Source organism: Podarcis bocagei, assembly GCF_964188305.1.
Source record: "Podarcis bocagei genome assembly, chromosome: 2".
NCBI classification, from domain to species: domain Eukaryota; kingdom Metazoa; phylum Chordata; class Lepidosauria; order Squamata; family Lacertidae; genus Podarcis; species Podarcis bocagei.
The window spans coordinates 46,435,470-46,462,484 of record NC_138126.1 but is presented as its reverse complement, the minus strand read 5'-3'; the positions used below and the strand labels follow the sequence as shown (position 1 = coordinate 46,462,484).

Sequence of the window (27,015 nt, the reverse complement as noted above, 5' to 3'; positions counted from 1 at the left end):
CCTTGACTGCTCGCTGGGGCAGAATCTCGCAGTTCTCACTGACATGTTACACCTCTGCCCAAAGATTTGCTGCCAGTTAGTTCCCAGGCTAACGATACATGCACACCATACACTTAAAGCACACACACACGCACACAAGTCCTGGGAACTGTAGTTTGTTAAGGGTGCTGGGAACTGCAGCTTTGTGAGGGGAAAACTTTAGTTCCCAGGATTTAAACACATGATGTGTTAGACACCTAAGTTTATAGTGCTGAATGGTCTATGAAGCCTTATAGGATCTCTGAGATATTGCTGACCCTTTAAATACCCAACTAAAACCTCCAGCACATACTATATCATCAAGGAAGCCAGAACTGGACCTTTAATGTGGCAACACCTTTACAACTCTCTGTCCCATTACACATCGGACAGGTGTCAACTTTACCGTCTTTTGAGTTAGGTTTTCTGCAAAGCAAATTTACTTAGGAACGCAGCCATTAGTAGACCTGTCTTCCCTGACCTGTCTCTCTGCCACTCTTTTGTACCGTCAATTACTTCTATGGATTAATTATGTAATAAATAAATGAATAAATAATGGCATTATGTAAATATTTAACTTGGGCCGATGCCTTTTTGCTTTGCTTTTCTCTTGCAGAACTGTAATTTAAAGAACTCATCAGAGGATAGCATCATTTACATGGCATGCCAGCTTGTTACTGATCAGCTCATATAGTCCAAAGTACAAAGTACAGGGTGACCCGCAATACTTCCTACTATTCAAGCAAGTGAGCCAAGCCACACACTAGGTGAAAAAGCAAAATAACCATGACTGCAAAACCCACACCAGCCGTATGAAGGTACCCAGATATTTTATAGAGTTTATATGCAAGATCACCCCGGCTGAAATCCTATGCACCTGAGAGTGAGTCTTAATGAACAAAGTAAGACATAGTTCCAAGTAAACACACACAGAATTGCTCTGTCAATACAGATTAGCTCTTTGACATTGTCAAAGTGGTTTAAAGGTTGGTAAGAGTGAATCGTTTTAGGAGACGAGAGTCCTTTGAAACACGTAGGACCGCATTTTGTGCTATTTACGAACGGACGTTGCCAAATGGATATTAATTCTTTCAAAGGGTCGTCCCCCCTGCGCCTCCTCGCTGCTTAGCTGTCAAGCAATATGCTCCTTTAAGACCTTTCGCGTCCTGCCCTCTGCCCCCCGCCCCTCCGCTTTCCTCATTGGCTCCTTCGGCCCTTTTGTTTCGCTTTTGAGTACGGCTTCTTTACTTAGGCGCTTCGCGATTGGCTGAAGGCTATGAGGCTTAGGGAACGACGCTCAATTCTCCCCCGCGAAGTGACAGCCGAAGAGTTTATTTGCCTTTTCCTCTCCCGCAGGGAACTGTTCGCCTTCGCCCCTTCGGCTGCAAGAGGCTGCTTAATCCGGGCGGGCTGTAAGGCCCCCCGCGACGCCGCAGAGCGCGGGGAAGTGACGGGTTGGGCGTTTTGCGGCTGTAGCTTCGCACGGTGCGCTAGCGACGCCCCCCGCCGCCCGCCCTCTACACGCAGGCAGCCTCCTCCCCTTTTTTGGACCTGGGACAGGATCTCGGTGGCTTCGGGGACTGCCGGGCCGAAGTCCCGGGAATGAGCCACCGGCGCGAGGGAAAGCGGGAGAGGCCTCCTCCTCTTCCTCCCTCTGCCAGCGGGCGGCTGTAACCAGGTGGCGGCGGGCAGCGAGCGGCTTCTCCTCCGGCTGGAGAGAAGGAGACAGAGAAGGTAGGAGGAATCTCCCCCACCGCCTTCCGAAGAGCATCCCCGGTGGTCCCATATGGGGGAGCGGGGATCACCCGGGCACGGTTATTAGTGATGGCCAGGCTCCATTGGCGCGAGTCTCCAGTTGCTGTCCTCCTGGCACGGAAAAGCGAAGCATCGCGGCTCCTTTTTCTGCTGCCCCGTTTTAAGATGCCGTGCCTTCTCCTCCCCTCGATCTAGTAGCCACGATTCCCTGGCACGCAGTCCCACTTCTGTGTTAGATGTGGGATCCTTAAATGCATCCTCCTCCTCCCCCCCCCTCTTTCCCGAACTAATGGGATGGGATGGGCAGATGTTTGTTTGCCTCTTAAAACATTCAGTCGCAGGATCGTTCTTCAGGATTCAGTTCTCCTCTTCCTCCTCCTTTCTCTGAATACCGTAGTTTCCCCTGTCGTTGGTTTTAATCCATATGGTAGTTTCTTTTTCCTAATGGTATCGGGGTGCGCGCGTGGTCTCTTTCCTTAAATAGGGCGACGGCACCGAGGGTTTGTTTCCACCACTCAGCCCAAGGCCCCTTTGCTGTCAGGCGTGGGCCTCGGACATAAAGGGGATGACTGCCGTTTCCAGCATCCTCCGAGCTTGTTTGCTTGGTGCCTATTCCCTATTAGAAAACTCCTATCGCCCTCTGTGACTACAGATTTGTGTCCATACTCAACTGTTTTATAACTGGTAACTTCTGGTAACTTGTGTGTACAGTAAATCCTGATTGTGCTCTTCATGGGTTTTCTGTTAACCGGTTCTGGTATATACACCTAATAATCAAGTGTTAACAATATAACCACTGAGCACCTTGCCTGTGTATTTCAGAAGCGAGCCTTTTGGAAAGTTCAGTGGTGTGTGAGTACATGCAGAGGATGTCTTTAAATAAGGAAGATAAGAGACACGGTTGTTAGCATGATGATTTATAATGATAAAGACTACAGTATGTGGTTAAAATCTGTAAGTAACCCAGCATAATGATGTGCTGTTCAGACCTCTGACATTGCAAGGACTGTCAGCCACAGATCCAAAGTTGCCCTTAGCTTTTGAACTGATGTGTTCCCACTTTCAACTCCTGCTGCATATTGTGAATGATCTGTTGCTGAAATGACACTTTTTCTCTCGCATGTGTGCACATACACATTTCCTCCCCTCTTCCTGTTTCTTGGGACAGAGTCTTGATTTTCCAAGGTAATGAGTGCTTTCTGGGCCTTTTCTTATTGGCACTGTACTAGACGCAGGACCTTGTATGATTTAACCTTGTATGATTTGAGAGACCGAACCGAAATTGACCCAAGACATGTTGCTTCCTGAAGAACAGGATGATGTCACCAAGATCATTAAAATTTATATAATGCACTTTGTCAAAGACCACAGGGCAGTTTTCAGCATAGAACATAAAAAAGAATACATAGCATAATATCCATACAAAAAATTTAAACGGCTATATAAATAACAATTAATAATAATAAGCAATGCATAGTAATCATACACAGCAGTATATAATGCGGAATGAACATACGGTAATTAATATCTACCAAGCAGCAATGTCAAATTATGCACAATGTCATCCCAAGCACTAAATTCCACAACTCAACCTCTGTAAAATAATTTTATTACCTGCTTATCTTGGGTGTAACCGTACAACATAATACCCCACTTTCTACATTCCAGTGTACTGACAGTTGAATTGTACTCCAAAATTGTTGATGTAACAACATCCTGCTGTACACCTGAGGCCTGCAGGCTAGCTTAGATCGTCAGGGTAGGCTGCATAGTGCACACAGCTATGTCCTCCAAATGCTTTGCTACTGTTCCCTGTCCCCAAGCATTTGCCATCCGAAATGGCTGTCTCACTCTGACCCCATTTGCACTATACAATTAACACAATATCATACCACTTTAAACAGTCTGTGCTTAAGTTCCAAAGAATCCTTGGAATTGTAGTTAAGGGTGCCAAGAGTGGTTAGGAGAACACTTCCCTTCACAGAGCTATAATTCTCAGAGTTCCATAGGAAGAGGAATTGACTGCTAAACTACTCTGATAATTTTTTTGCGGTGGTGTGGGGAGCCATGCCTACAAGTGGTAGGGTACCAGGCCTCTAATGGCAGGGTCAACTCTGACCTGTCCAGACCAAATGTTGTTACCCTGACTGGTTTAAAGCTCACTTCCTGGTGTCCCGTGTGACAAGAAGTTCAGTGATTATGACACCTCTGTTAAAGAGAGCGAGGGAGAGCTCGTAACATGACATATGCCATGATTATGTTGTTGACTGCGAGTGTTTCATGGTGCTGGTTTCATTGTAATCAAGCTAAAGGTATTCGTAATTATTAAGGCAAATACTCTAAGCAAGTTATTGCTCAAGAGGGTGCTTGGCATGTGTCTCTTGGAGGAGATAAAGCTGAGGCTTGAAGGCATGACAAGTTGTTTGCCAACACGTAGCATATGTGACAAGCTTTAGAGCTATGCACGCTGCATTTTACTTTGTGGATTTTGCAGCTGGAGAATGTGACCTGGTATATTCAGAATGAGATTTTGCAAAAGCTGCGCATAATGTTGGTGCCCGCCTGATTTCCCTGACAGACAATAGAATATGCACACTGATCCAGTTCTTAAATGCATATACTTTAAAATAAGTACCCTGTTGGCTCAGCTAGAATTGTGTTCTGACTGAGCAAGTGTGCTTACAATCAGTCTTAAAGTGCCTAAATTCTACAGTACTACTAAAATGATATATCAAAACTCCCAAAGGCTACAATCCTAAAAGCATGCATTATGGAGTAAAACGCAACTGATCCCAATATGTCTTCTGAGTACTGTGTATGTTCATATTATCAACAGCTGAATTAGATCCCTTGAGTTCTAGTTCTGTGCTGTTTACAAAAAAGAACGAAAAAGCTTAAGACTTTCAGCAGCCTAACAGCTTCTACTGCTACCTTTTCATACATATTTGCTGTCCCTGTATGTGCTTGGGAGGGCAATGTAGTACAGTAGTTGCCTGGGCTAAGAGAAGATATGAAGTGAGTCCAGTTAAAGGTCACTGTCGTGATAACGTTGGGGTGGGAAGATGAAACTTACTGCTTGTCCATTGCCGCTTCTTTTTACAGCCCATAAAATCTCGCACCAAATTTAAGGTTCTAGTGGCATAAATGAACTGAACAGATGTTTTATTGTAGTGCCGTTGAAAGCCCTACTCTCACAAGCTTGTCCTTGGGTAAAATGAGAAAGTAAATATGAGAGGGTGGGGCAAGAATGTCTTGGCTAGATAAAAGGCCTCCATCTCTCTCTCTCTCTCTCTCTCTCTCTCTATATATATATATATATATATTTGGAGAGTGCTGATAAGTTAGTGAAAAATGCAGTCTCTTAAAACAAAGAATTGTTGTGTTTCTCAGAATAAGTTTGTCAGTCCAGGAAACTTAACTCTGTTAACTGTGTAATTTAAATTACTCCAACCATGGAAGTATGGAGAATGAAATATTTCCCAGCATTCCAAGACTCACATTCTGATAGACTCTGCAAGGATTAGATTAGCTTTTGAATATTTTGTAAACTCTTTAGGATCCAGTTTTTGTCAGATGGTGGATATGGAATCTGATTTGTGGGCCAGGGCTTAGCTGTGGAGCATGTGAAGTACAATCGTGAGAACAGTACTGAGCATGTGCAGAGTGCTGCGTTTTGACAAGTGGTTACAGCTCATTGTTTGAAATACAGTGGTACCTCGGGTTACATATGCTTCAGGTTACATACACTTCAGGTTACAGACTCTGCTAACCCAGAAATAGTACTTCGGGTTAAGAACTCTTCAGGATGAGAACAGAAATCGTGCTCTGGCGGCGTGGCGGCAGCAGGAGGCCCCATTAGCTAAAGTGGTGCTTCAAGTTAAGAACAGTTTCAGGTTAAGAACGGACGTCCGGAACGAATTAAGTACTTAACCCGAGGTACCACTGTATACAGCATCTATGAACTGAGATGGGACAAGAGTTTATAGAGCAGATTACATTAATTTCTGCTAGGCTTGAGTTCAGGTTCCTGCGCTCCTGGAAGCTAGCTGTGGAAGCTCTCATTTGTTTTGATTAAAGTGCATGTGTCATTTGTAGGGCAAAGGATATAATGGTTGTGTAGAATAAAGGAGATACCTTGGAAATACTGCTGAAGAATGCATGTAGGGAATGCAAGCAGCTTGTTGATCTAGGTGTGTGTACGATTTAAAACTTTTCATTTGGATCACCCAAAACATCAAAAAGCTCTAGGCCAGCTTTCGAATTTTATAGAACTTCATTCAAGCCTTGATTTTTTTATATTATTATTTTTTAAGAAATATGGTTGGCAGGGAGGAGAGAGAGATTAATGCTGTTGGTAGAAGCCTAGCCTGCAATATGTTACACCCTTTAACAGTAAAATACCATATACAGAATTAGGTCCTATTGAGTTCAACAGGGATTCAGGAAGTATTTTGCAGATTTATTACATGGTGCCTAGTGCAAAAGGTCATAGTTTGCAACAGTACTAGTCTTGGACAGAGAAGCAATTCTCTCCCTGTATCTCTTTATAAAAAAACATACAAGCCAGCATTCTAGTTCAGCCTTCTGCAACCTGGTATCTTCCAGATGTTTGGGGCTATAACTCCCATTAGTCCAGCCAACATAGGCAATTGACAGGGTTTATGGGAATTCTGGAGGGTCCCAGGATGAGAGGGCTATTATAATCTGTATTTATTTATGCCAGGAGGTTGTACCCTGCTTTCCAGCAGCCTCCCAGGCTGCCTTATAAGGAGTCAACTTTACAGTAAAAACAAATGTACAAACATTAGAGTCTAGCTCTAATTGAAATTAACACGTGCCTCATGCATAATCACTGTATTTCATATAGATTTAACTGAAAAACATAGTTAAAACTTACTCCTTACTTCTGATTTTCAACTCCAGTGTTTCTTTTAACTCTAAAAAACAAGCTTGCATGTGCTGTTTGGTCCTACATGGCTTATTGTTATAATGTGCTTGAGGAGTGTCCTTCAGTCTTTGTCTCTACAAGGGCTGCGGTGTGAACTGCAGACACAGGACAAAGTTTATTTGTCTAAGGAGCCGATTGCAAGAGGAGTGGTTCTCTTGGGTAAGGCTTCGGTGCGTTTGTTCAGCCAGAGATCCTGTATTCTACCACAGCTGTATCTGCTCAAGGCTTGGCTTTTCCCTTCACTTACAGCACAGTCGTGAGCACATATAAGTTGCCTTATACTAGGTAGCCCAGTATGAACACACATATCTAGATTTAATAAGCTGAGATATGCACGAGACTTGGTGCTTGTGCAATTCTTCTTTGTGCACCTCTTTCCTTACTGGTGCATTGTGAGAGGTCAGGAAGTCTCAAATTGGCCATAGTTTCCTGTTTTGTCCAAACCAGGGAACTGGCCCCTACATTTGAAACAAGCCAGGATCAATAATACACACACATGCACACACAGTGCTTATTTCTGAGGGTATGCAGGGGTACGCATACCCCTAAACATTTTGTGAATCTAAGTTTGGCCTCATTGAGGGGAAGTATTTCAATACGAGTAGGAAAATGAGAGTACCCCTAAACATATTTTTAGGGGGGAGGGAAGCTCTGTGTGTGTACTACACACACACGCACACATCTATATGGAAAACAATAGTCACTGCACATGCCGCAAAGCTGTGATATTTATGTCTTAACTAAGGGTGCTGAGTCAGGCCACTGCCCCACCTAGCTCAGCGTTGTCGTTGACACCAGGTTGGCTGATGGGAGTTGTAGTCCAAAACACTGGCATGAGGTTGGCGAACACTGATTGGCAGTGGTTCTCCAGGCAGAAATATTTCCTGGAGATGTTGGGGACTGAACCTGGGACTGTCAGCACACCAAGCATGTGCTCTATCCCTGAGCTACAGCTCTTTTTATGTATAAAAAAAATTAGTGTTACATGTGCCTATAGGTTTAAGTGTGGCCTACACATTGTCTAGCAGTATGTTAAATATTTACAGCCTGGAAAGAGTACCAGTTTTGGTCAGTAGATTATGTGAGGTAATGATTGGCCATTGTTTAGGTTACTTGCTACCAAGATTTTGAATGGGAGCCTTTTCCCCCTTCATGATTTAAAAGAGGATGGTTATAAATGTACGCTTTAAGTAAAATACTATCATTTCTGGGCAAAGGAAATGTATTTTCCCATTAATGAATGAAATATATTTAAAATTGGCATGACATCTATAAAGGCATAATCATTATGTTTGGTACTTTATTAAAACGGATAAAACTTGTCTTAAGAATACACAAGGAATGTGTTGTTTATTACAAAACATTGTGCAAATGTTTTCTGTCTTAAAGAGAGAGTGCACTATTATACACAATAATTATTTAGTACTATGTAAACTTTAATTTACTTTGGCTTTTCTAATAATGTGCATGTTGGGTCTTACAACTATGGATTGGAACACCTCCCCCCTCCCCCACCCCCTTTTTTAGTACTAGGAGTGGAGGCCCCAAAAGTGCCCTGCTGGCAAACACTTTTACCACAGATGTCAGTCCTTTCGCCTTGCTCTCTCTTGTCTAGTTTGCCAATATGGGTGACCAGGAAACATTCCTTAGGAGGGTGAATTAAGTCTTTTGGCCTCCAGTCACTGAATTCTCATGCAAATTTATATTGACACATGTTGTTTAAAGCCTTTTGGTTTCTATGCTTTGAATGCATTGAAACACTTTAAAAGGGCTTTGCTCCTAAGGCATGGGTGGAGAACCTTTGGTCCTCTGGATGATGCTGAGCTACGGTTCTCATCGTCCTTGGCTGTTGACCATGCTGAAGCACACAGCTCCCGAAGCAAATCTAGAGCACCTGCTTCAAAGCTGTCTGGTGGTGACTTTCTTTTGGCAGGAGATGGGGAGATAATTAGCTGTTAAGCCAAAAAAAACCTAAAGGCATTTCCGATGCTACTTGGCTGCATTCTAGCGCTGTGGGCCTTCAACAAATGCATGCTGTGGTGGCTTTATAGAGCATTCTTGGTGACAAATTTTTAGAGCCTAGTAAGCCAGAACTTCATGTGTAATAGATGAGCGGCATGGTGATATGTTCTAACTTGCTGTGTGTCATGTTTTGCAGAAGTGATAATTGGGTGTACACAGGGAGAAAACCCTGGCCAACAGACCTAGAAGATTCCAATAAAACTCTGATAATCTGCTATTCATGCAGAAGGTCCCAGGTTCAATCCTGGCATCTCCAAGTAGAACTGGGAATGTGCCCTGCCAGAAACCCCGGGGAGCCACTTTCTGCCAGTGTAGGAAATTCTGAGCTAGCTGGACCCATAGATGGACTTCATATAAGCAAGCTTCTCATATGTTTCTACCTTCCTAACTATTTAGTACTGTGTGCTTACAACGGGAAATGAGCAGCGTTGCCTGTGAACCACAAACTGAAAGTTTTTTTGTCGTAATAAAAGAACTAATAAAAAGCAGAGGAGGCAGCCTTCCTCAGCATCTGAAGTTTCTAAATACACTTCCAATGGTAGGGCCACATAGAATGCTTTGTAATAGGCTGTCCCAAGAGGTTACGGGTCTGGATGATAACTTTGAAGCTCTTGGCCTCCAGTTGTGTGTGTAAAGTACTTGGTGTTGCTGCTACTTCCTACTTGAGCAGCTAAGGACAAAGCTAAATCTAAAATAAAGCCAGGCTGCAAACTTGATTTACTACAGGAAAAGGAGCACAATTAGGTAATAAATGGTGCCTTCTCCCCTGGTTTCTGGGACCCAAAATGAGGATTTACTTCAATAATAGAGTATTGGAATAGGCAAGAGGCATTGTAGGTGTGACTTTCCTCATGAAGAGTGCCCTTTTGATGTGTGTGTATCTATTTCCTAATGATGCTGCCCTTTTCTCTCACTTTTCTTTCCCCCCAGAGCTGTGGCAGGATGTCTTCTATAGTGACACCTCTAGTGAGGTTCTCAACGTACGGCAATGCCACCTATCCACCTTCTACCACATTAGTGGCGGCGTTGGATAATGTAACTTCTGCACCCCTGACAACTGCACGGGCTGATGTCAACATTACTGTGCCACACAAGTGCTTGTTGTTGTTGTATGAAGACATTGGGACATCCAGGTGAGATGCTGTTTTGTGTAGGCGTGTGTGGCTTTTGTTCTCCTTCTCCTTCCTCTTCTCCTTCCTCTTCCTCTTCCTCTTCTCTTCCTTCCTCCGCTTCCTGCATTTTAAAAACTGTTTTATCTTTTGTGCCTTTTTCTAGGGTCCGTTATTGGGACCTTCTGCTGCTGGTTCCCAATGTGCTTTTCTTTGCGTTTCTCCTCTGGAAGCTGCCCTCTGCCAAGGCCAAAATCCACGCCACCTCCAGTCCCATCTTCACCACCTTTTACATACTGGTGAGTACAGGTCTTTCTGTTTTAGTTTTTTTAAAAGCAGGCCAGTGGGAAATTGGCCCACGTGGTGTTGCCTCCCTTAAGCTCACGGACCTAGTGGCATGTTCACTAATGACACCCCGGAAAAAATCTGTGCACCAGGGGTGCTTCCACAGTACAAGCTGCAATTCTGGAACAGGAATAGGCAACCTGTGGGCCTCTAGGTGTTGCTGGACACATGTGCTGATGCAGGCTTCCTCAAACTCGCCCTCCAGATGTTTTTTGGCCTTCAACTCCCATGATCCCTAGCTAGCAGGACCAGTGGTTAGGGATGATGGGAATTGTAGTCTCAAAACATCTGGAGGGCTGAGTTTGAGGAAGCCGGTGCTGATGTATCTGGCTGGGTGATCTGAACCTTTCTCCTGTTTATCTGCCTTCTTGCTCTGTCCAGTACCCAGCACCTCCTGCCCCTCTTTCTCCTTGTTCAAGAGAGGGCTCACGGGGTGTGGAAGAATACTGTAATCCATTTTCCCTTTTTGCCTACTCCCCACCCCCCTGCAATATCCTACCCTGAGAGAAACATCTCTCTCCATTTAAACTGCATCACTGTGTTTTAGAATCAGGAATGTGTTCAAATGAATCTTCTCCTTAGGGTGGAGTGAGGGGTAGCTCTGAAGTCCGTCCTCCTTCCCAACAGCTTAGCCCACCCTGAGCCACTCATTGACAGCAGTCCCAGCCCAGCCCCCAGCCCCCCCCCCCATGCAGCAGTTGTCCACAGAAATGTATTTGAAAGAGGATTAGAGACAGAGTTAAAGGAAGGGTTCTAGGTCAGGATCTAGCAGTGGTTAGACTTTTTTTAAAAAAATAATCATTTACTTGTGCAATTTCATTGTATTTTCATAATTACTTCGTTTGGGGGGGGGCGGGGCGCACTTGAAGCCATTTATAAACAATAGTTGTAAGGAGTTCTGAAAAAGCAGATGTGTGAGGAGAAGAGTGTCTCCTTCTGCTTTAAGTCAGCTGATTATCAGTATCTTTTTGGAGATTGCCTCCTCCAGCCTTGTGTGTGTGTGTGTGTGTGTGTGTGTGTGTGTGTGTGTGTGTGCATTGTGGGTGGTTGTTGTTGTTTTTATAAATAAAAACCTCTGCTTGTTTTTTAAATCTCCGCTGTGCTGTCTTTTGCACCCACTTCCACTTTCATTGCCTCTTCTCAGTTACTGCATGAGCAAAAGGGCTTCTTCTGAAAGGAGTGAGGAAGGAAGCGAATTGTTCCCAGGAGGCGGAGGATTGTGGCAGCAGCCCTGGGCAGCACATGGTGGTGCCATGATTTCTGCCAATGGGTGACTCAGCCTGGGCTGACTCTCAGGCTGGGAGCAGGAGATGGGTGCAGAGTGCAGCATGCCGGCAATAGAGGAAGTTGGACGTTGTGGGGTTGTTTAAAAAAGATGTCATGTCCTGTGCAGGCTTTCTTGTGTATTGCATTGTCAGATGTATGACTGTCTGTTGCACAGAAGTCATGGGTATAGCCTCAGTGCAGGGAGTTCCTGGCTCTCCAGAAACAAGTTTTTCCCCTTGAGGCCGAGGCGGCTGACCTGAACAAGCCGAGCAAGGTTGGTGGATGAGGTCTTTGGGGACGTCACAGCTGTGAACTTGACAGACTCCAAATGAAGCCTGATAGGTTCCCAGACCATGCCCAGCACCAGCTGCAGATGTTTGAGTCTGCTCTAAGAGCCCTTTCCCCTCAGAGAGTCATTGCTCTCAAGAAGCTCTTTGCTTTAGCCAAACAGTGACATTGGTTTCTCAGGCGTACAGTCTATCATCCCATGCATGGGTTTGGCCCTTCTGGTGCCCATGCTCTGAAAAGTATAGTATGAATGTTGCCTTGGTCTCCTTTATAACTACAGGCAACAAGCATTTTCCATGGGGGTTACGTTCCTGACCCCTGTGTGTGTTGGCAGAGCGATCATAACCCTGCCCCATTCCACCCCTGCCCCACCCCCTTTTCCGGCCACTTCTGGGTTGTGGCAATGCTCGTGATCGTGCACATATTGAAAGTGTGTACAGTGGTCGTTGCTTTTACAGAAACCAGTGCCCTTCCCCTGAGGGCTGAAATGTTTGAAGCAGCAGCTGATAAAATCTTTCTGCCTCCAGTGTAACAAGTCCTACAATGTTAGTCTGAGGTGTGCATATGCATCTTACATATGAGGCCTTCCCCTATGCAAATAGCAGTTCTGGATGCATTGCGTCCCACAGGGCACGCTTGAGGGAATAATGTAATGAATCAATGTTTGTTTTTTGTTCTGTTGTAAGTGGAGGCTCCTGCCATATTGGGGTTGGTGCAAAGTGCAGTGGCAATAGCACTGCTTAGCTCCCAAGCACGTTAAATAATATTTCTGAAGGCAGGAAAGAAACTGGTTATTTCAGGAGCTTTATCTTGGAGAGGAAGTAGATATATTTTACAGATGCAGCATAGGAGGGTGGTAACAGGATGTACAGGGAACTGTCCCAGAGGGCTGCTACAATGCAGGACATCCACAAACAAATACAGTACTGCAAATGCTCATTCACTTTTCTCGACAGGCTAAGAGGATATCTGCAAGGTGGTGCTAAAACCTGGTTCAGTCTTGCTGATATCATTGTGTGGTGTTGTTGAGTGTGGCATCTGAAGTCCTGTTTACTCTGGCCTTCTGGTCCCAGTCTCTTTACAGCATCTGTCAGTGGGATTAATATATATATGTCAGCTGTATAGAGCCCAGCATGTAGCAGATTAGAATATGTGTGACCTCTGGAAAAGGGAGACAATGAATATTTGTGTTCTTAATATCAGTCGTAAGGACTGAATATGGCACACTTCAAACAAAACAAAAATCAATTTATTTCCTGAAGGGGCTGAAGAGTTGTTGTTTAATGAAGTTTAGCGTTTCAAAAAGCCAAGTTTTGTGGCCAGTAGTGGTAGGGTTGTAGCACTGAGATGAACAAATGCTGGGAAAAACTAGTGTAGCTCCTTGCAGGTCATTTATTTTAAACAAAATATGCTGAAGCTAGGGAATACAACTCTGCTTCATTTGAGGTAGGATAACCAGTTAGTGTATTGACATGTTTTGCATCTTTTCCAGCTAGAATTGGAAACTGTACAGTATCCCTAATGTTCCTGTGCCAAGGATTTTGAAAGACTTTATATTTCAGAATCTTCTGAGCTGATTTCGTGCCTTAAGCATTTTTTACTGTGTTCCCCACCCCCACCCCCTTGCTGCCGCTGCTTCAGCAAATGAATTGTGGAGTCTTTCCCAGATCTGAGGCTCCTTAATTGATATCCTGTGGTGTTGGCTGCCTGTTTATTTAAAATTCTACGTGCACCAGGCAGGCACCAATAGAATATGAAGTGATTATGATACTAAAATCAGAGAATGGAGGAGATAATAAGGATCAATATTTCAAGCCTTGAAAACCTTTAGTCCAGATGTTGCCAGATTTCCAACTCACATCACCCCTGATTACTGGCTGTGCAGTAACATCTGGAGGGCCTCAGGTTCCCCATTTCTGATGTGGGTCTTGCATGGCAAATTCTGTAGCATTTCTTTGCTGAGGCGACCTGGCTGAATTAACTTGTTTCTTCTCAGCCTTAAAAAGAGGGGAAACTATTTCCCCCTCTTTTTCTTCTGTTCCTCTGTAATTCACCCTGTTACAAAAACAAAATAAAATGTTAAAGGGGGACCTTGTTGATTGGTCTCCCATCCCTGAAGCCCATTAGGCATTTTCTCTTCTGCCTTAATTTGTAACAATTGCCTTTGTCTTCTAGGTGTTTGTGGTAGCTGTGGTTGGGATTGCTCGAGCGGTTGTCTCCATGACAGTCAGCGCTTCCACTGCCGCTACGGTTACTGACAAGGTGAGTGTGGGTTTGATACCAGAGGCGAGGGTGGCTTTGGCCCCTTTTTCACCATTTCTGGGGCAGGAATGTAAAAAGATTTGAGCTCCATTTAGTCATCAGTTACAATAATTGGTGGAATTCATTGTACCACTGACTGGGGTACGTGTGCATGGAAGAAGGTCTGCTTGTGCAACCCCCTGGACTCCTCCCCATATTTTGGGGTTTTGTGGTGGATCAGCAAGGGTTTCTGATGCCCCACTTGTTCAACAATAGCAACAAGGAAAAGGCTTCTTCTATCTCTTCCCTCCTCACCCCCAAACGTAGGCTGCTCAAACAAAGAAATCTTGAGGAGAAAACCAGAAGTGGAGTTTTGGGTGAAAGGACTGTGAGCTGAGTTCAGTCCCCGAGAACAAAATCTTGGACCAAGCATGTGCTCAGAGACACCCTGTTCCTTCATTCTAAATGGACCTTGGCTGCTTCCTCCCCACCCTCACCTGAACCACTATTTTGCACCTGGCTGTCTGGTAGATTGGAGGGTGTGGTTCTCTTTTAACTCTTTGAACAGTATTGACTTTTGGCCCTGCCATCCTCTCATGCTTTGCTTGGCTCAACACTAAATCCCTTTCTAGTCTCTAATCCTACTCGAACAAATGTTTTTATTGTCTAATTGTTTTTCAGTTTTGCATTTCTTTCTTTTTTGCAAGCCGTATTTGGTTGCATTTACATCGAGACAGCCAGTCTCAGGATTTGTATAAAACAATGTGGCTCTTCATTTAGGCAAATGAAGATCAACAGAGTCAATCGCCACAAGAATGATAGCCCTTAACTAGATGTTTTGATGCCAAGATGAGTATTTGCTGTTGACAAGTAACTTGAGGCCTATCTCCCATGGTGCTTTTTTATGCCAGGGGATTGTGCTGTGCACCTGGTTGCAAGGAAACATTACCTGTGCCACTTAAGTACACCTTATGTATCTGGGTTAGATTTGGTGTCCAAAAGAGCACTAAGCATTTGGACCAATCAGAACACTTGAGATAGGCTGTTTCAAGGGTCAATATTGACAAACGGGGGGCAGACAGTAGTTGTAATCTACAGCCCTTTAAGCCAGCATGGTTTTGGAGTGAGGTCAGTTGGGCTCTGGATTGGAACAACAGAGGAAACAGGATGATTGCAATGGAATTGAAAGATGAAATCCCCTGCAATGAAGTAACAAGATACAGTGGTGCCCCGCAAGACGAATGCCTCGCAAGACGAAAAACTCGCTAGACAAAAGGGTTTTGCGGTTTTTGAGCTGCTTCGCAAGACGAATTTCCCTATGGGCTTGCTTCGCAAGACGAAAACGTCTTGCAAGTTTGTTTCCTTTTTCTTAACACCGTTAATACAGTTGCGACTTGACTTCGAGGAGCAACTCATAGAACGCGGTGTGGTATCCTTTTTTGAGGTTTTTGGTGATTTTTGAAGCTTTTCCAAAACTTTTCCGACACCGTGCTTCGCAAGACGAAAAATTCGCTAGACGAAAAAACTCGCGGAACGAATTAATTTCGTCTTGCGAGGCACCACTGTAGTTGAGATTTTGTGCACAATGCCAAACGTATAGACAGTTGTGTAAGACTCGTAGCCTGAGATGCAACTAATTCTGTAAATTCAAGTGAGCACCATGCATTAGCCAGTAAGGGAGATGTTAGGATGGTATTTTTAATTTTATTTTCGTGGATGGAAGGAACTTCTGATGGAAGGAACGATGGGAGGAAAACCTTTGGGCAAGCTTCTCTTTTAGGACCTATTCCGTTTGCTCCCTGATCTTGATTTTGTGGCATGTACTGTCTTCTCTAGATCCTGTGGGAAATCACAAGATTCTTCCTTCTGGCTATTGAGCTGAGCATGGTGATTCTGGGCCTTGCGTTTGGTAAGGATTCCTCCTTAGCGTTGCTTGGTGCACTTAACCTTTTTCCTTGACGAGGCCATTGGAGCGTGGTGAATGTGCCCTGCTTTCGGTAGGAAAGAGCAAATCTTACCAAGCACAAATAGGACTTCAGCCAGATACATGTAATGCTCGTGCTGGAGGCGAAAGCTTGCATTTATTGTAGGCCCCTTATTTACACCCTCCATCTGCTTTCACTGTGTACGCAGTTGGTTACTTTTGTCTGAGTGAAGAAAGAACGCTTGATACATTAATAATAATAATGGCATTTCCAACCCACTTTCCAGTGTTAAAGGTGCAGTTGTTACCCATTTGTTGCATAGAATTCAGTTGCATTTCCTCAAGGCAGCCTTTCTGTGATGGAGGTATCTCATTTTCCCAGCACCCATGAAGCAGGTGCTTGTAACCATCTATTCAATAATAGCTCTCACCAGTGGACACAACCCCTCTGTATTTTTGTGTGCATGTGTCCAATTTCGTGACTTTTAAAACAAACAAATCTATTCAATAATTCAATGAATTCTCCTCCACTGTATTTTATTCTACAAAAACCCAACCCTCCTTCATGATGCTCTCATAGTCCTCCCTGGATATACTGAGAATCTTCTGCATGCAAAGCAGCCACTGTTTCTCAGACTGGGACTATTTCTTTCTTTAAGCTTCCCAGCCCACCTTCCCATGGTGCAGCATATTTTAAGTGGTTTCTAGTTCTCAGGGCACGAGTTTTACTCTCAACTGCAACCTCAGTCGAGAGGTTTTGCCTTTCTCTTAAAAGAAATACCACTATATGAGGTCTTGAATCAGTGCATCAGATTTTCGCCCAGGATGTCGGGTCTGATGTCAATAACCTCAGGTTTACAGCACAATCTTAGATGCACATGGCCTATTGCATGATGGGTCTTTTATGCTGGTTAACTCCTAACGGCATTCCCAAGCATGCATAAGTTGGTCAGGAGCAGGCAAGTATATTTCTAGCCTTTAGTCACCTGACAGAAGACCAGCCATTTTCACTTGTCAAAGAAATGACCCCTGGTATGTTTCCCACCTCATTCAGGTCGTTTGGAGAGCAAATCCAGTGTTAAGCGGGTATTGGCTATCACCACGGTGCTGTCATTGGCCTACTCTGTCACCCAGGTAAGTGTTTGTGAAACAGGACAGTTGCACAGAGTAAGGCAAATTCAATTCAACTGTTTCCTCCTGAACTGAAAGCAGCTGCTCCTCAAGAGGTTCTGAGTTACTTTTAACAGCTCAGTGTAGTAACTCACTCTGAACAGTGCAGCATTTGTTAAGTTTAAGCATGTTCTCCTTTTCTATAGTGGTAGCATTATGCCTTGTTTTGGTTTGGGAAGCCCCAGTATTAAACAGGAACATCATTGTCCACTCTTCAGGCATCTTCTTAAAAAATCAGATGCAGTGAACTTAGAGGTACTGCATGTGAGTTTTGTTATGTATTTATTTACACGTTGGTGGTTGGTTGGTTTTAATCCCGCTCTTCAGGCAAAAAAGGCTCCTAGGGCAGCTTGTGAAGACAGTCCCTTCCCTCAGACATACAATCTGAAAAGGCACAACACAAAAGGAAAATGGGTTGGGAGGGATGAGGAAATAATAATAATATAATAAATTTTATTTATACCCCGCCCTCCCCAGCCAAGGCCGGACTCAGGGCGGCTAACAACCAATAATAAAAACAAGTTGAATGAATACAACTTAAAAACAAGATTAAAACACAACATTAAAACATTAAAATGCAGCCTCGTCACAGGAGGAGAAAGGAAAAAAGAAAGAGGGGGAGGGAATCAAATTGACTCCAAGCCAAAGGCCAACAACTCTGTCTTACAGGCCCTGCGGAAAGAAATAAGCAAACTCAAGTACAAGTTCTTAGTTACAAGTTCTTACAATGGTCAGTTGAGGTAGAAAAACTCAAGGAAAGGAGGCACCAAAGGTTGCTGATCTCTCAGCTCTGCCTTTGGACGTAATGGGCTGCTGTTGAAAGTGTAGTGCATTGGGATGTGGGAGGAACCATGTAGATCAGGAGGGTAGTTGGCAGAAGTTTTAGGTCAGGCGTTAAGCATGTGGGGAGGGATAGGGATAGCACCAGTAGGTTGGCAGGAGGTCGCGACAGGAGGAAAGGTGCCATTTTTTGGTAACCTGCCTCCACTCTCAGGCTCAGAGCTAAATCCCGAGACCATCTGGCACATCTTTCCTCCTGCAGTTAGGCCAATTTGTTATCCTCTGCTAAATCACAGTTTATGGACTGGATAGGGGATCTTGTTGTGTGACGACGGAAAGGGCTGGCTTCCAAGTGAGACCGAGTGCCTTTTCCTCAGCTTCCCATGCAGGAAACACAGGCACCATTATAAGCAGTTCATGCCCTGATGACCCCCTTGCACTGTCCCCCACCATTCTTTCAGGGAACTTTGGAGATCAGTTATCCTGACGCCAGGCTCTCTGCAGAAGACTTCAATATCTATGGTCATGGAGGAAGGCACTTTTGGCTTGCAAGCTCCTGTTTCTTCTTTCTGGTAAGTGTGATAAATATCTGTCTTGCTTGATCTGAATACCTTGAGTTTAAAACACTGGCGGTTCTTCCTTGATGATTTTTCATTCTCTTCATTTCAATGTGCTTCCTGGCATCTTCTAAACACAGCAACGAAAGTCAGGGTCGTTACTGTTTTCCACCACCTGCCCTCAGCAACTCACAACCTGCTTTCTTCCTTAACAGGTTTATTCAATGGTGGTGATTCTTCCCAAAACTCCCTTGAAAGATCGTATTTCCCTGCCTTGTAAGTGACTTGCCTCTCCCTTTCAAACTAATACAATTTTCTCACAGGCATTAAAAGCCAAGCCACTTGGAATACTCCGGATAGGCAAAAGAAAGTCCTTCTTCACATAGTTAAGCTGTGGAATTCATTCCCACAAAGAGGTTTTGTGGGATTGATGGTCAGCAGCCAATTTCCCCTGAGAGGACAGCAAGTGCAACTCCTCTCGCCCTATTCAGAGGCATACTTCCTCCAAGAGTGGATCTGCAACATAGCCATCCTGACTCATAGCCATGGATAGCCATATCCTCCATGAATTTGTCCAGTCCCCTTTTTAAAGTCATCCAGGTTGGTGACCCTCTCTACGTGTGGTGGGAGTGAATTCAACAGCTTATGACTGGGGTGGGGAAACCCATGCCTAGGGGCCAAATGCGGCCCTCCAGGCTTCTCTCTCTGGCCCTCAGGATTCTTCTCTGGCCACGCCCGCCCTCCAACCACACCTTTCACCAGCCCTGCTTTGCACCGCCTTGTTTTTGCCTGGCTGGAATTTGCCCTTGAATTCTGATAATGCCTATATAGAGGACAGAGGGACGTGTGACGGTGTGTCTAGAAACTGACCTATGGGAGATTTACATTAGCTGCTCTGCCCGCTTTTGCCTCTAGTTCCGCCTGCGCCTGGAAAGTTGTGCGGAAGGAAATTTGGCCCTCAGCCTGAAAAAGGTTCCCCACCCCTGTAATAGGCACCTGCTAGGAAGAAGGGAAAGTGGAGGGTTTGCTTAAGTTACATAACGGCTAGGTGGAATGGCCATCGCTGGAGACCGTTATGCAATATTTCTTCTCCCTGTAATACTGTTTTTTTTCCGGGTCTCCAAAGTGGCTTTTCCACCAAATGGTTTGTAGTGTAGGAAGTACCTGTGATTACATTTGACCCCAGTGCTTTTGCCTCTCTTTTTCAGCAAGGAAGAGTTTCTACATCTATGCTGGGATTCTTGCTGTGCTGAACCTGGTGCAGGGCATTGGCAGTGGTCTGCTCTGTGCAGGTATCATAGAAGGACTATGGTACGTATCTCTGTGGCTGGATAGCTCTGCTCAACTTCTTCCTGGTGCTGTCACTGAGTCCTTTGAGAAGGAAGCACAAAGAGTTTCCAACACATTTGAACCAAAGCAAACTTGCTAAGGGGTGCTGCTGTTGACGGTTGCTGAATTTGCAGCTCCACTGCACCCATCATGCTGTGTTCCCCTCCATTGTACCACATCTGCCTCCAGATGCCTTTCTGGATGTTCCACCTGAGACTGGTGATCTCATTACTCCTTGAGAAATACCCACTCAATGCCTATCTCCTGACATTTCCCCTCTCCAATGGGGAAGGCAGCAGGGAGGGGGTGCATTCTGCTTAGCAAATTGGGAATGGTTGTTCTGGTCCAACTCTTTGGCCTTATTTCCTATATCTCTTTCCCTGCTTTTGATCCTTTTCTTTTGAGGACACAGTTGCTCAGAGTAGCATTCTGCTTGGCGACACTGGGCCTTCTACTCCAGGGAGGAACAGCTTTTGGGGTGGGGTAGGGAAGAGCAGCCAAATGGGGATACAGCCGTGGACATCTTGAGGAAGCTTAATCCATTGGCACCAAGGCTGGGAAGAAAAAAAGTGGGTTTTCAGGGGAAGGTACTTCCCAGGAGGTCCAAAGGATGGAAAGAGAAAAGGCTCATAAAAGAGCAGAAAGAAAAAGCACTCAGACACGATGCCTTAGCATAGACCTGTGCTGAGAAACGCAGTGCAAAAGGAGGTCTGGATGAACCCCTGGAGTGAGAGACTAAGGTGTTATCAGCAGGTTCCAGGAACTCTTTGTTGGGAAATTGGGGGGTTGGTCTGTGAGTTTGTTTTGGCCCTGGGTGAGAACCAGAGAGGATGGGGGGAGTCTTGGGTAAGAGCCAGGAGACTGAGAGGTGTGGAGTGAGGAGATGTGTCAGAAGGATAAGGAACTGATGTCTATATATGTTTATTAGTAAGTTTGCATTAATGATTTTATTGTGCATTTTTGTAACATTTGTTTTTAGTTTTCTGTACACTGCTTAGAGTGATTATTCACTGTATTTGTGTGAATCTAATGCACCATTGAATCTAACGTGCACCTCAATTTTAAAAATGAAACCAACAAAGTATTTGCTGGCGCCATCAAATCTAGTGCGCATCAAATCTAATTTTCGCAATGTAATTTGGCCAAGAAAGGTCCGCGTTACATTCGAGTAAATATAGATACAGTCGTACCTTGGTTGTCGAATGCCTTGGTACTCGTCCGTTTTGGCGCCCAAACGCCGCAAACCCTGAATTGAGTGTTTTAGTTTGCAAACGTTTTTTGGAAGCCGAACGTCCAGCGCGGCTTCCATGGCTTCCAATTGAGTGCAGGAAACTCCTGCAGCCAATCGGAAGCCTCTCCTTGGTTGTTGAATGTTTTCAGAAGCCGAAAGGACTTCCGGAACAGATTCCGTTTAATAATCAAGGTACGACTGTATATATTAAGCAGTGTAGAAAATGTATTAATAATTATTATATAATTATATTTATTATATAATACATATAATTATTATATAATAATAATGATTATAAGAAACTGTAGTCCAAAAACATCTGAATTGGCCAGGAACAGATTCCTAATGACTTGTGTCTCTCTCTTCTGTCTTGACAGCTGTGTCGATGCCACCACCTTCCTCTATTTCAGCTTCTTTGCTCCGCTCATTTATGTGGCGTTCCTGAAAAGTTTCTTTGGGTGAGCATCCAAGGTTGTAGCCTGCAGCACTGTCCCAGGGCATTTTACAACAACAATAATAAGATAAAGTTTTAAGATGGACAAGAGCAACAATTCTAGAACAGCAGATTGAGACTATTTAAGTTAAAAGAAGGGTGAGAAAACAAAAGGACCTGGCGTTGAAAGAACATCAATATAAGTGCTAGGCGGGTCTCCCTACGGAGAGCATTTCAGACCTTTAAATCATGCAGGCGTTGCTAGCAAAGGTCACGTTGAAGCACAATACTTGCCTCCCACTGGGATATTAATGCAATTATTTAATAGCAAAACAAACTTCAGCCTTTAAATAAACAGAAAGTAACCACAACAAAAATGCCCAGGGTGACCTTCAGGATTAATAACATAATTAAAATAGAAGTAAAACAACAGTAAAAGTATAAAATGGTATAAAGTGCAATGAGGCAATAGGCTGGTTTTCCTCACATCTAGGCCACAAAGACTCAGAAGTGGGTGGTCTCAGGTGAGGCCTACAAAAAGGCTAACTCTTCCACACATTCTCTCTCTGTGCTTCGTTATGATTTGTTTTTTTAAAAAAATCAATTCAGTGACTCTTGTTCTTCCATCTGTGAAATGAAGATGGTATTTGACTTCATCACAGGGATTCGGGAAGATTAGACTCCTAATATCTGCGCAAAGCCTCATTAAATTCTGAGCTACTGTTAGAGTTTTTTTCTGGATTAGTGACAAAATGATTAATGTGAAATGCTGTGGAGGCCAAGCTTGTATTAGGTAGATAGGTCCCCCCCCCCTTTAATGCTCTTGAGTTTTAAGAAGGGGCTTAAATAGATTGTCCAGCAGTTGAGCAAAGCGTGTAAACCAGCCTTCCTGAACCTATTGCCATCCAGATGTTATTGGACTACAGTTCCCATCTTCCCTGACCATAGGCCATGCTGATGGGGTTGTAGTTCAAAACATCTGATGGGCACCAGGTTGGGGGATGCTGGCCTAAATTTGCAGCTCAGGAGTTGCATTCCTTTTGAGTAACCACTTCCCTTGTTACTGTTCTGACTGTTCTGTTTGAGTGCCACCGTGTGGCCATGCAGTGGAAATACCCATTCTAATTGAGGAACAGTTGCTGCAATTAATTCAGATGGATTTCAACCACAACTGTGAGGAACTAGCCACCTCACATTTTATATCTGATATAAAAGCAGCAAAGCTGTATAACAAGCAGTAAACAAATAGTCTCCCAAATGCCAACATCAAATTGTGCATGCTCAAAAATGACTTCTTTTATTTCTAACTTCACTGATTCCAAATGGAACTGACTGTGTTTGTGTGTGTGTGTGTAGATATATACGCAGTGCTTTTTTCTGGCAGGGGTACGCATACCCCTAAACATTTTGTGAATCTTTGTACTTTTGTCCATGTACTATATTTATTTCCCCTGATTTGAACTATAAAATGGTGATTTTCTTGAGTCAAAATGAGAGTACCCCTAAACATTTTTTTTAAGAAAAAAAGCACTGTATATATGAGAGAGATAATGAATGAGACACACAAACACACAAGCCCCCATACCTACCTTCCACACCTCCCAAAAGCATTTAGGTGTCATGGCTAATTTTTGGACACAGTGGCTCTTTCTATTCTTACTTGCCCTGCTTTTCTTCTTTTGAGTCCCATCATTGTGAATGAAGCAAAGCAAATGGTTAGGTCTTAATCCACAGAGTTTTCAATCCAAGGTCAGGCAGTGCAGGATCGGGTAAGAGAACAAAGGGAAGAGGTAAAGCCCAATGATAGACAAACATGACAGTATATCTTGGGCTATGTTTAGTTCCGGTTTCCTCCAGATGATGACGGCCTGAACGGCCTGAACTAAAAGAACAGCATTGCTGGCTGCTTTTTATTTCGGGAACCGTCTGCCCTGTTCTGAATTGAACCTTCTTTACTGGGAAATGGAATGGAGGGAGTTGTGCTTGGAGCAAAGGATCTGCTGTGCACGCAGGAGGTTTCAATGCAGACAGTACTGAGCTACGTGGACCAGTGTTCTGACTCGGTATCAGGCAGCTTCCCGTGTTTCAAGAAAGTAACTCATTTGAAAAAAAATTCCCCTTGTCTCTTAAATAATTTCCAGGTCCGAGCCAAAGATCCTCTTCTCCTACAAATGCCAGGTGGATGAGCCCGAGGACGTTGATGTGCATCTCCCGCATGCCTATGGTGTGGCCAAGAAAGAAGGCCTGGATTCCAGCTTTTACTCCAGCACTCAGATTGACACTGCAGCGTACTTGGATGACATTGCTTCCATGCCTTACCACGTGGGCAGCATCAACAGCATTGACAGTGACCGCTGGAAAGCCATCAACACCTAAAGGCGATCCTTTGGAAAGATGGGTCTCTCTTGCAGCCTTGCAGCTCGATCACCAGTTCCCCTTTTGGGGCGCTTCAGTGTGTCGCCTTCTCTTTCCTTCAAGTTTTTTTTTCTTTTTTCTAAAAAAAAATTAAATCTTGGACGGAGCATAAAAATCAGTCTTCCCAGGACAATAGCTCTTACCTTTGTAGGAGAACAAACCAGATCAGCTTCTAAATGCTGAATCTTTGTGTCCTTGAGCGTTCCATGTGCACATGGTTGGACATGACTGCAACGTTTTCTTGGTGATAAGCCACATATGCAGCTAGGAAGCCTTGGCTGCTCTTGTATAGCATTATATATAGATAGCTATATAATACATTATTTGCATTCTATTTTTATTTTATGTTTTGGCTTCCAAGAACTAGAGGAACTAGAGGAAGGTGGGACTGCTCCCCACGCCTTCAACAGCTGCAGTTTGGTGGGAATTGTAGGGTGAGAGACCTCCACAGGCTTCCTGATAGAAAGAACACTTAAGAATGAACTGCTAAATGTTTCCAGAATTCTTCGCAGGGAATCTGGGAGCAAGTGTGCGCTTGTGTGTGTGTGTGTGTGTGTTTGCGTGTGTGCATTGTAATATATATATATATGCTGACTTTCGAAGAAGAGGGCAGGAAAGTAGGCAGCTGGGAAATGCTTTGGTGGAACTTGTTGCTGTGCAACTAAACTACTGTGACTGGCTGAGAAGGAGCTGTGAGTTGCATACACTGTATATGGTCTGAGTTTTTAGAATGAAAACTTAGCCAAACAAAGAGCTTATAGAATGAGGATCTGCTTATGTGATAGTAGCAGAACTCCAGAGTAAATGGGTCCTGAGGAGCAGTGGAGGGAGGGGTGTTGAGAACTGTGGTTCAAATGGGCAGTTCCAAAAAACTGGTCCATGGGCTAGGACAAGGCAGAAGATGAATGGGAAATGATCTGGTAGTCTGTGTGTGAGAAATTGTGAGTGATGCTTGGGATGGCACCAAAGTGGAAAACAGGGTTGGATGTCTAGTGTGAAGGAGGGCTGTTGGACTCTGTGCCTTGGATTCAAGCTCTGTCCAGTATACCTTTAAGACCAGGTGATACTTCCTTGAACTTAGCATGAGGTTCATTCATCTATTCTTCACTGAAGAGAACGTCACGCCAAAGACATAGCTGGCTATTCCCCTGACAGTGGTGGTAGTAGCTGATCTTCAGGGTCTTCCGAGATCAGCAGTGAAAGAGGTTTATCCCAGGCATAGGCACACTCGGCCCTCCAGATGTTTTGGGACTACAACTCCCATCATCCCTGACCACTGGTCCTGTTAGCTAGGGATGATGGGAGTTGTAGTCCCAAAACATCTGGAGGGCCGAGTTTACCTATGCCTGGTTTATCCTTTAGGAATGGTGAGGGTGTTCTTTGCAGGAGGCAGACCCATTCTAATGCAGGAAGTTGGCTTCACCTTGTAAGACAAAATGGGAGAATTGGAAAATGATAAAAACTGCTTTTGAAGCACGCACATTTTGTGTGCATAGCTTATATTGGAATCAATGTTTTCTCATTTTCATGTTTTTATTACTAAATGCAAAAATGGGAACACTTACCCTTGTGCAAAATGCTGGAACATTTGCTTGAACAGAGGTTGATTCAGGAGGCAAATGTAGTTACAGTCAATACAATCCCAAATTCTAAGGCTGAGAAAGCAAGAACACCTGAAAAATGAGGTTTCTTTACTTTCATTTGCTGCTACCATTTTGGGATTAATTTTAGCACCCAATGTGCAAGGTGCAGATGATCAAGGCATATAAGCACACATCCTTGGAGGAAAGTTGCTTTGGAATTAATAGGACATGCTTTCAAGTAAACCTCTCTAGAATGGGGGTGCAAGCAGGAAAAGCTACTCGGCTTTCTTCTTGTTGATAAAACATCCCTTCCTCCTCATGGCTTGAAACTTGCGCTGTTTGTGATTTTTCTGCTGCCGAGCCACATCAGGATTTAAAAGGCAACAAGATCCTTGACTTCACTTTTAAGACTTTTAAAACTACTTTTTAAGAAATACATGTTTAATTATATCTCTGTTTTGGATGAGTTGTGAATGCAGATCAAGAATTGTTGTGGTAGAGACCCGCACTTTGCCTTTAGTTTTTGTCTACCGCCCAGGTTAGCCTTTTCTGAGTGTTGTTTGAATTTGATGACACAATCATTCATTCAGACTTGCTGCTGTTAGCTGCATAGACATCTCACCATGGAGGTAACAAATGTACTGTGTAGTTTAGGCTTCCGTAATGCTTATGGCACTAGTCATACCCCAACATACGATGCCCCAAATTCGACAAAGAGGCAGTCGTGGGAGCTGTGATGTGACCTTAATGTTATCTAATCTATCGAAATAACATGCTTGGCTGGTGCTGTAGCTTCTTTGCTTTCTGTGAAAGGCGAGAAAGGCAATCCCAATTGGCTGCAGGGCAAATGCTGGCGAAGATGTCATATAAGATGTCATACAATTAATGCTGCCCTCCCCCCAAAAAAATATTTACTCAGCTGGAATTATAGATGCTCTCTGCATGATGGTTAAATACTGCTAACCAGCCAAAGTAGGGACCCTTGGAAACGAACGTGTCTTGTAATTTCCATGGATCCCCTACAGTTTCGTTTAAAAAGTGTACACCTAGTCCATCAAATTAAAAAAAACACCTGAACATGGGCTCCTTTGGTTATGTGAATCAGGATGAGGTGGTATTGGAGTTACTGTGTTTACTGTATTAGCAATCTATATCAAATGCTGGCGAGTCAGTGAGCTGTGATCAGATCTTCCATGACAGAATGGTCCCTGCCCCCTTTTTCACTGACATTTTAAGCACCTCCTCTGTACAACCTGCATTGTACTTTGCTGCTGAGGAGTATCTGCACTAAGTGAAGGAACTGCCTCCTTACAAGCCTTGTGATCTATGTGTGTGTATATAAAAAAAAGCCTCCCTGTTGAGCACACAGTATTGTCCATGAGCAGACAAATGTTTGTGTGTCCCTGGGTGTGTGTCCCACGGCATGTACCATGTGATGTTGGAACAGAGATTAAAAATAGAGTAATGTATATTTTTGTCTGTAAAATAAATGAACTTTGACATAAATTAAGGTATCCTTTCTCTCACGATAGAGGCTGTGTATATGTGTTCTTACATTTTTGCACTATTTGTTTTCTTCAGAGTAAAAGAAGAACCTGATC

The 27,015-nt window shown here is 44.0% G+C and overlaps 1 protein-coding gene across 1 annotated transcript; it reads left to right on the top strand.

The window, feature by feature from the left end:
• The first annotated feature begins 1,122 nt into the window (after positions 1–1,122).
• Positions 1,123–26,920, top strand: TPRA1 (transmembrane protein adipocyte associated 1). The gene is made up of 11 exons (XM_081184299.1): positions 1,123–1,752; positions 9,674–9,876; positions 10,019–10,151; positions 13,927–14,013; positions 15,829–15,901; positions 16,971–17,050; positions 18,328–18,438; positions 18,639–18,699; positions 19,632–19,734; positions 21,361–21,441; positions 23,558–26,920. The coding sequence occupies exons 2-11, from the start codon at positions 9,686–9,688 to the stop codon at positions 23,790–23,792; spliced, it is 1,155 nt and encodes a 384-aa protein (XP_081040425.1). The 5' UTR covers positions 1,123–1,752; positions 9,674–9,685; the 3' UTR covers positions 23,793–26,920.
• Positions 26,921–27,015: the final 95 nt, after the last annotated feature.

Bases quoted from the DNA above. Each gene is read 5' to 3' on its own strand.
- TPRA1 (XM_081184299.1), top strand. From the start codon at position 9,686: ATGTCTTCTATAGTGACACCTCTAGTGAGGTTCTCAACGTACGGCAAT. The intron at 15,902-16,970 runs GTAAGGATTCCT...CACCTCATTCAG, and splicing joins GATTCTGGGCCTTGCGTTTG to GTCGTTTGGAGAGCAAATCC. The intron at 21,442-23,557 runs GTGAGCATCCAA...AATAATTTCCAG, and splicing joins TTCCTGAAAAGTTTCTTTGG to GTCCGAGCCAAAGATCCTCT.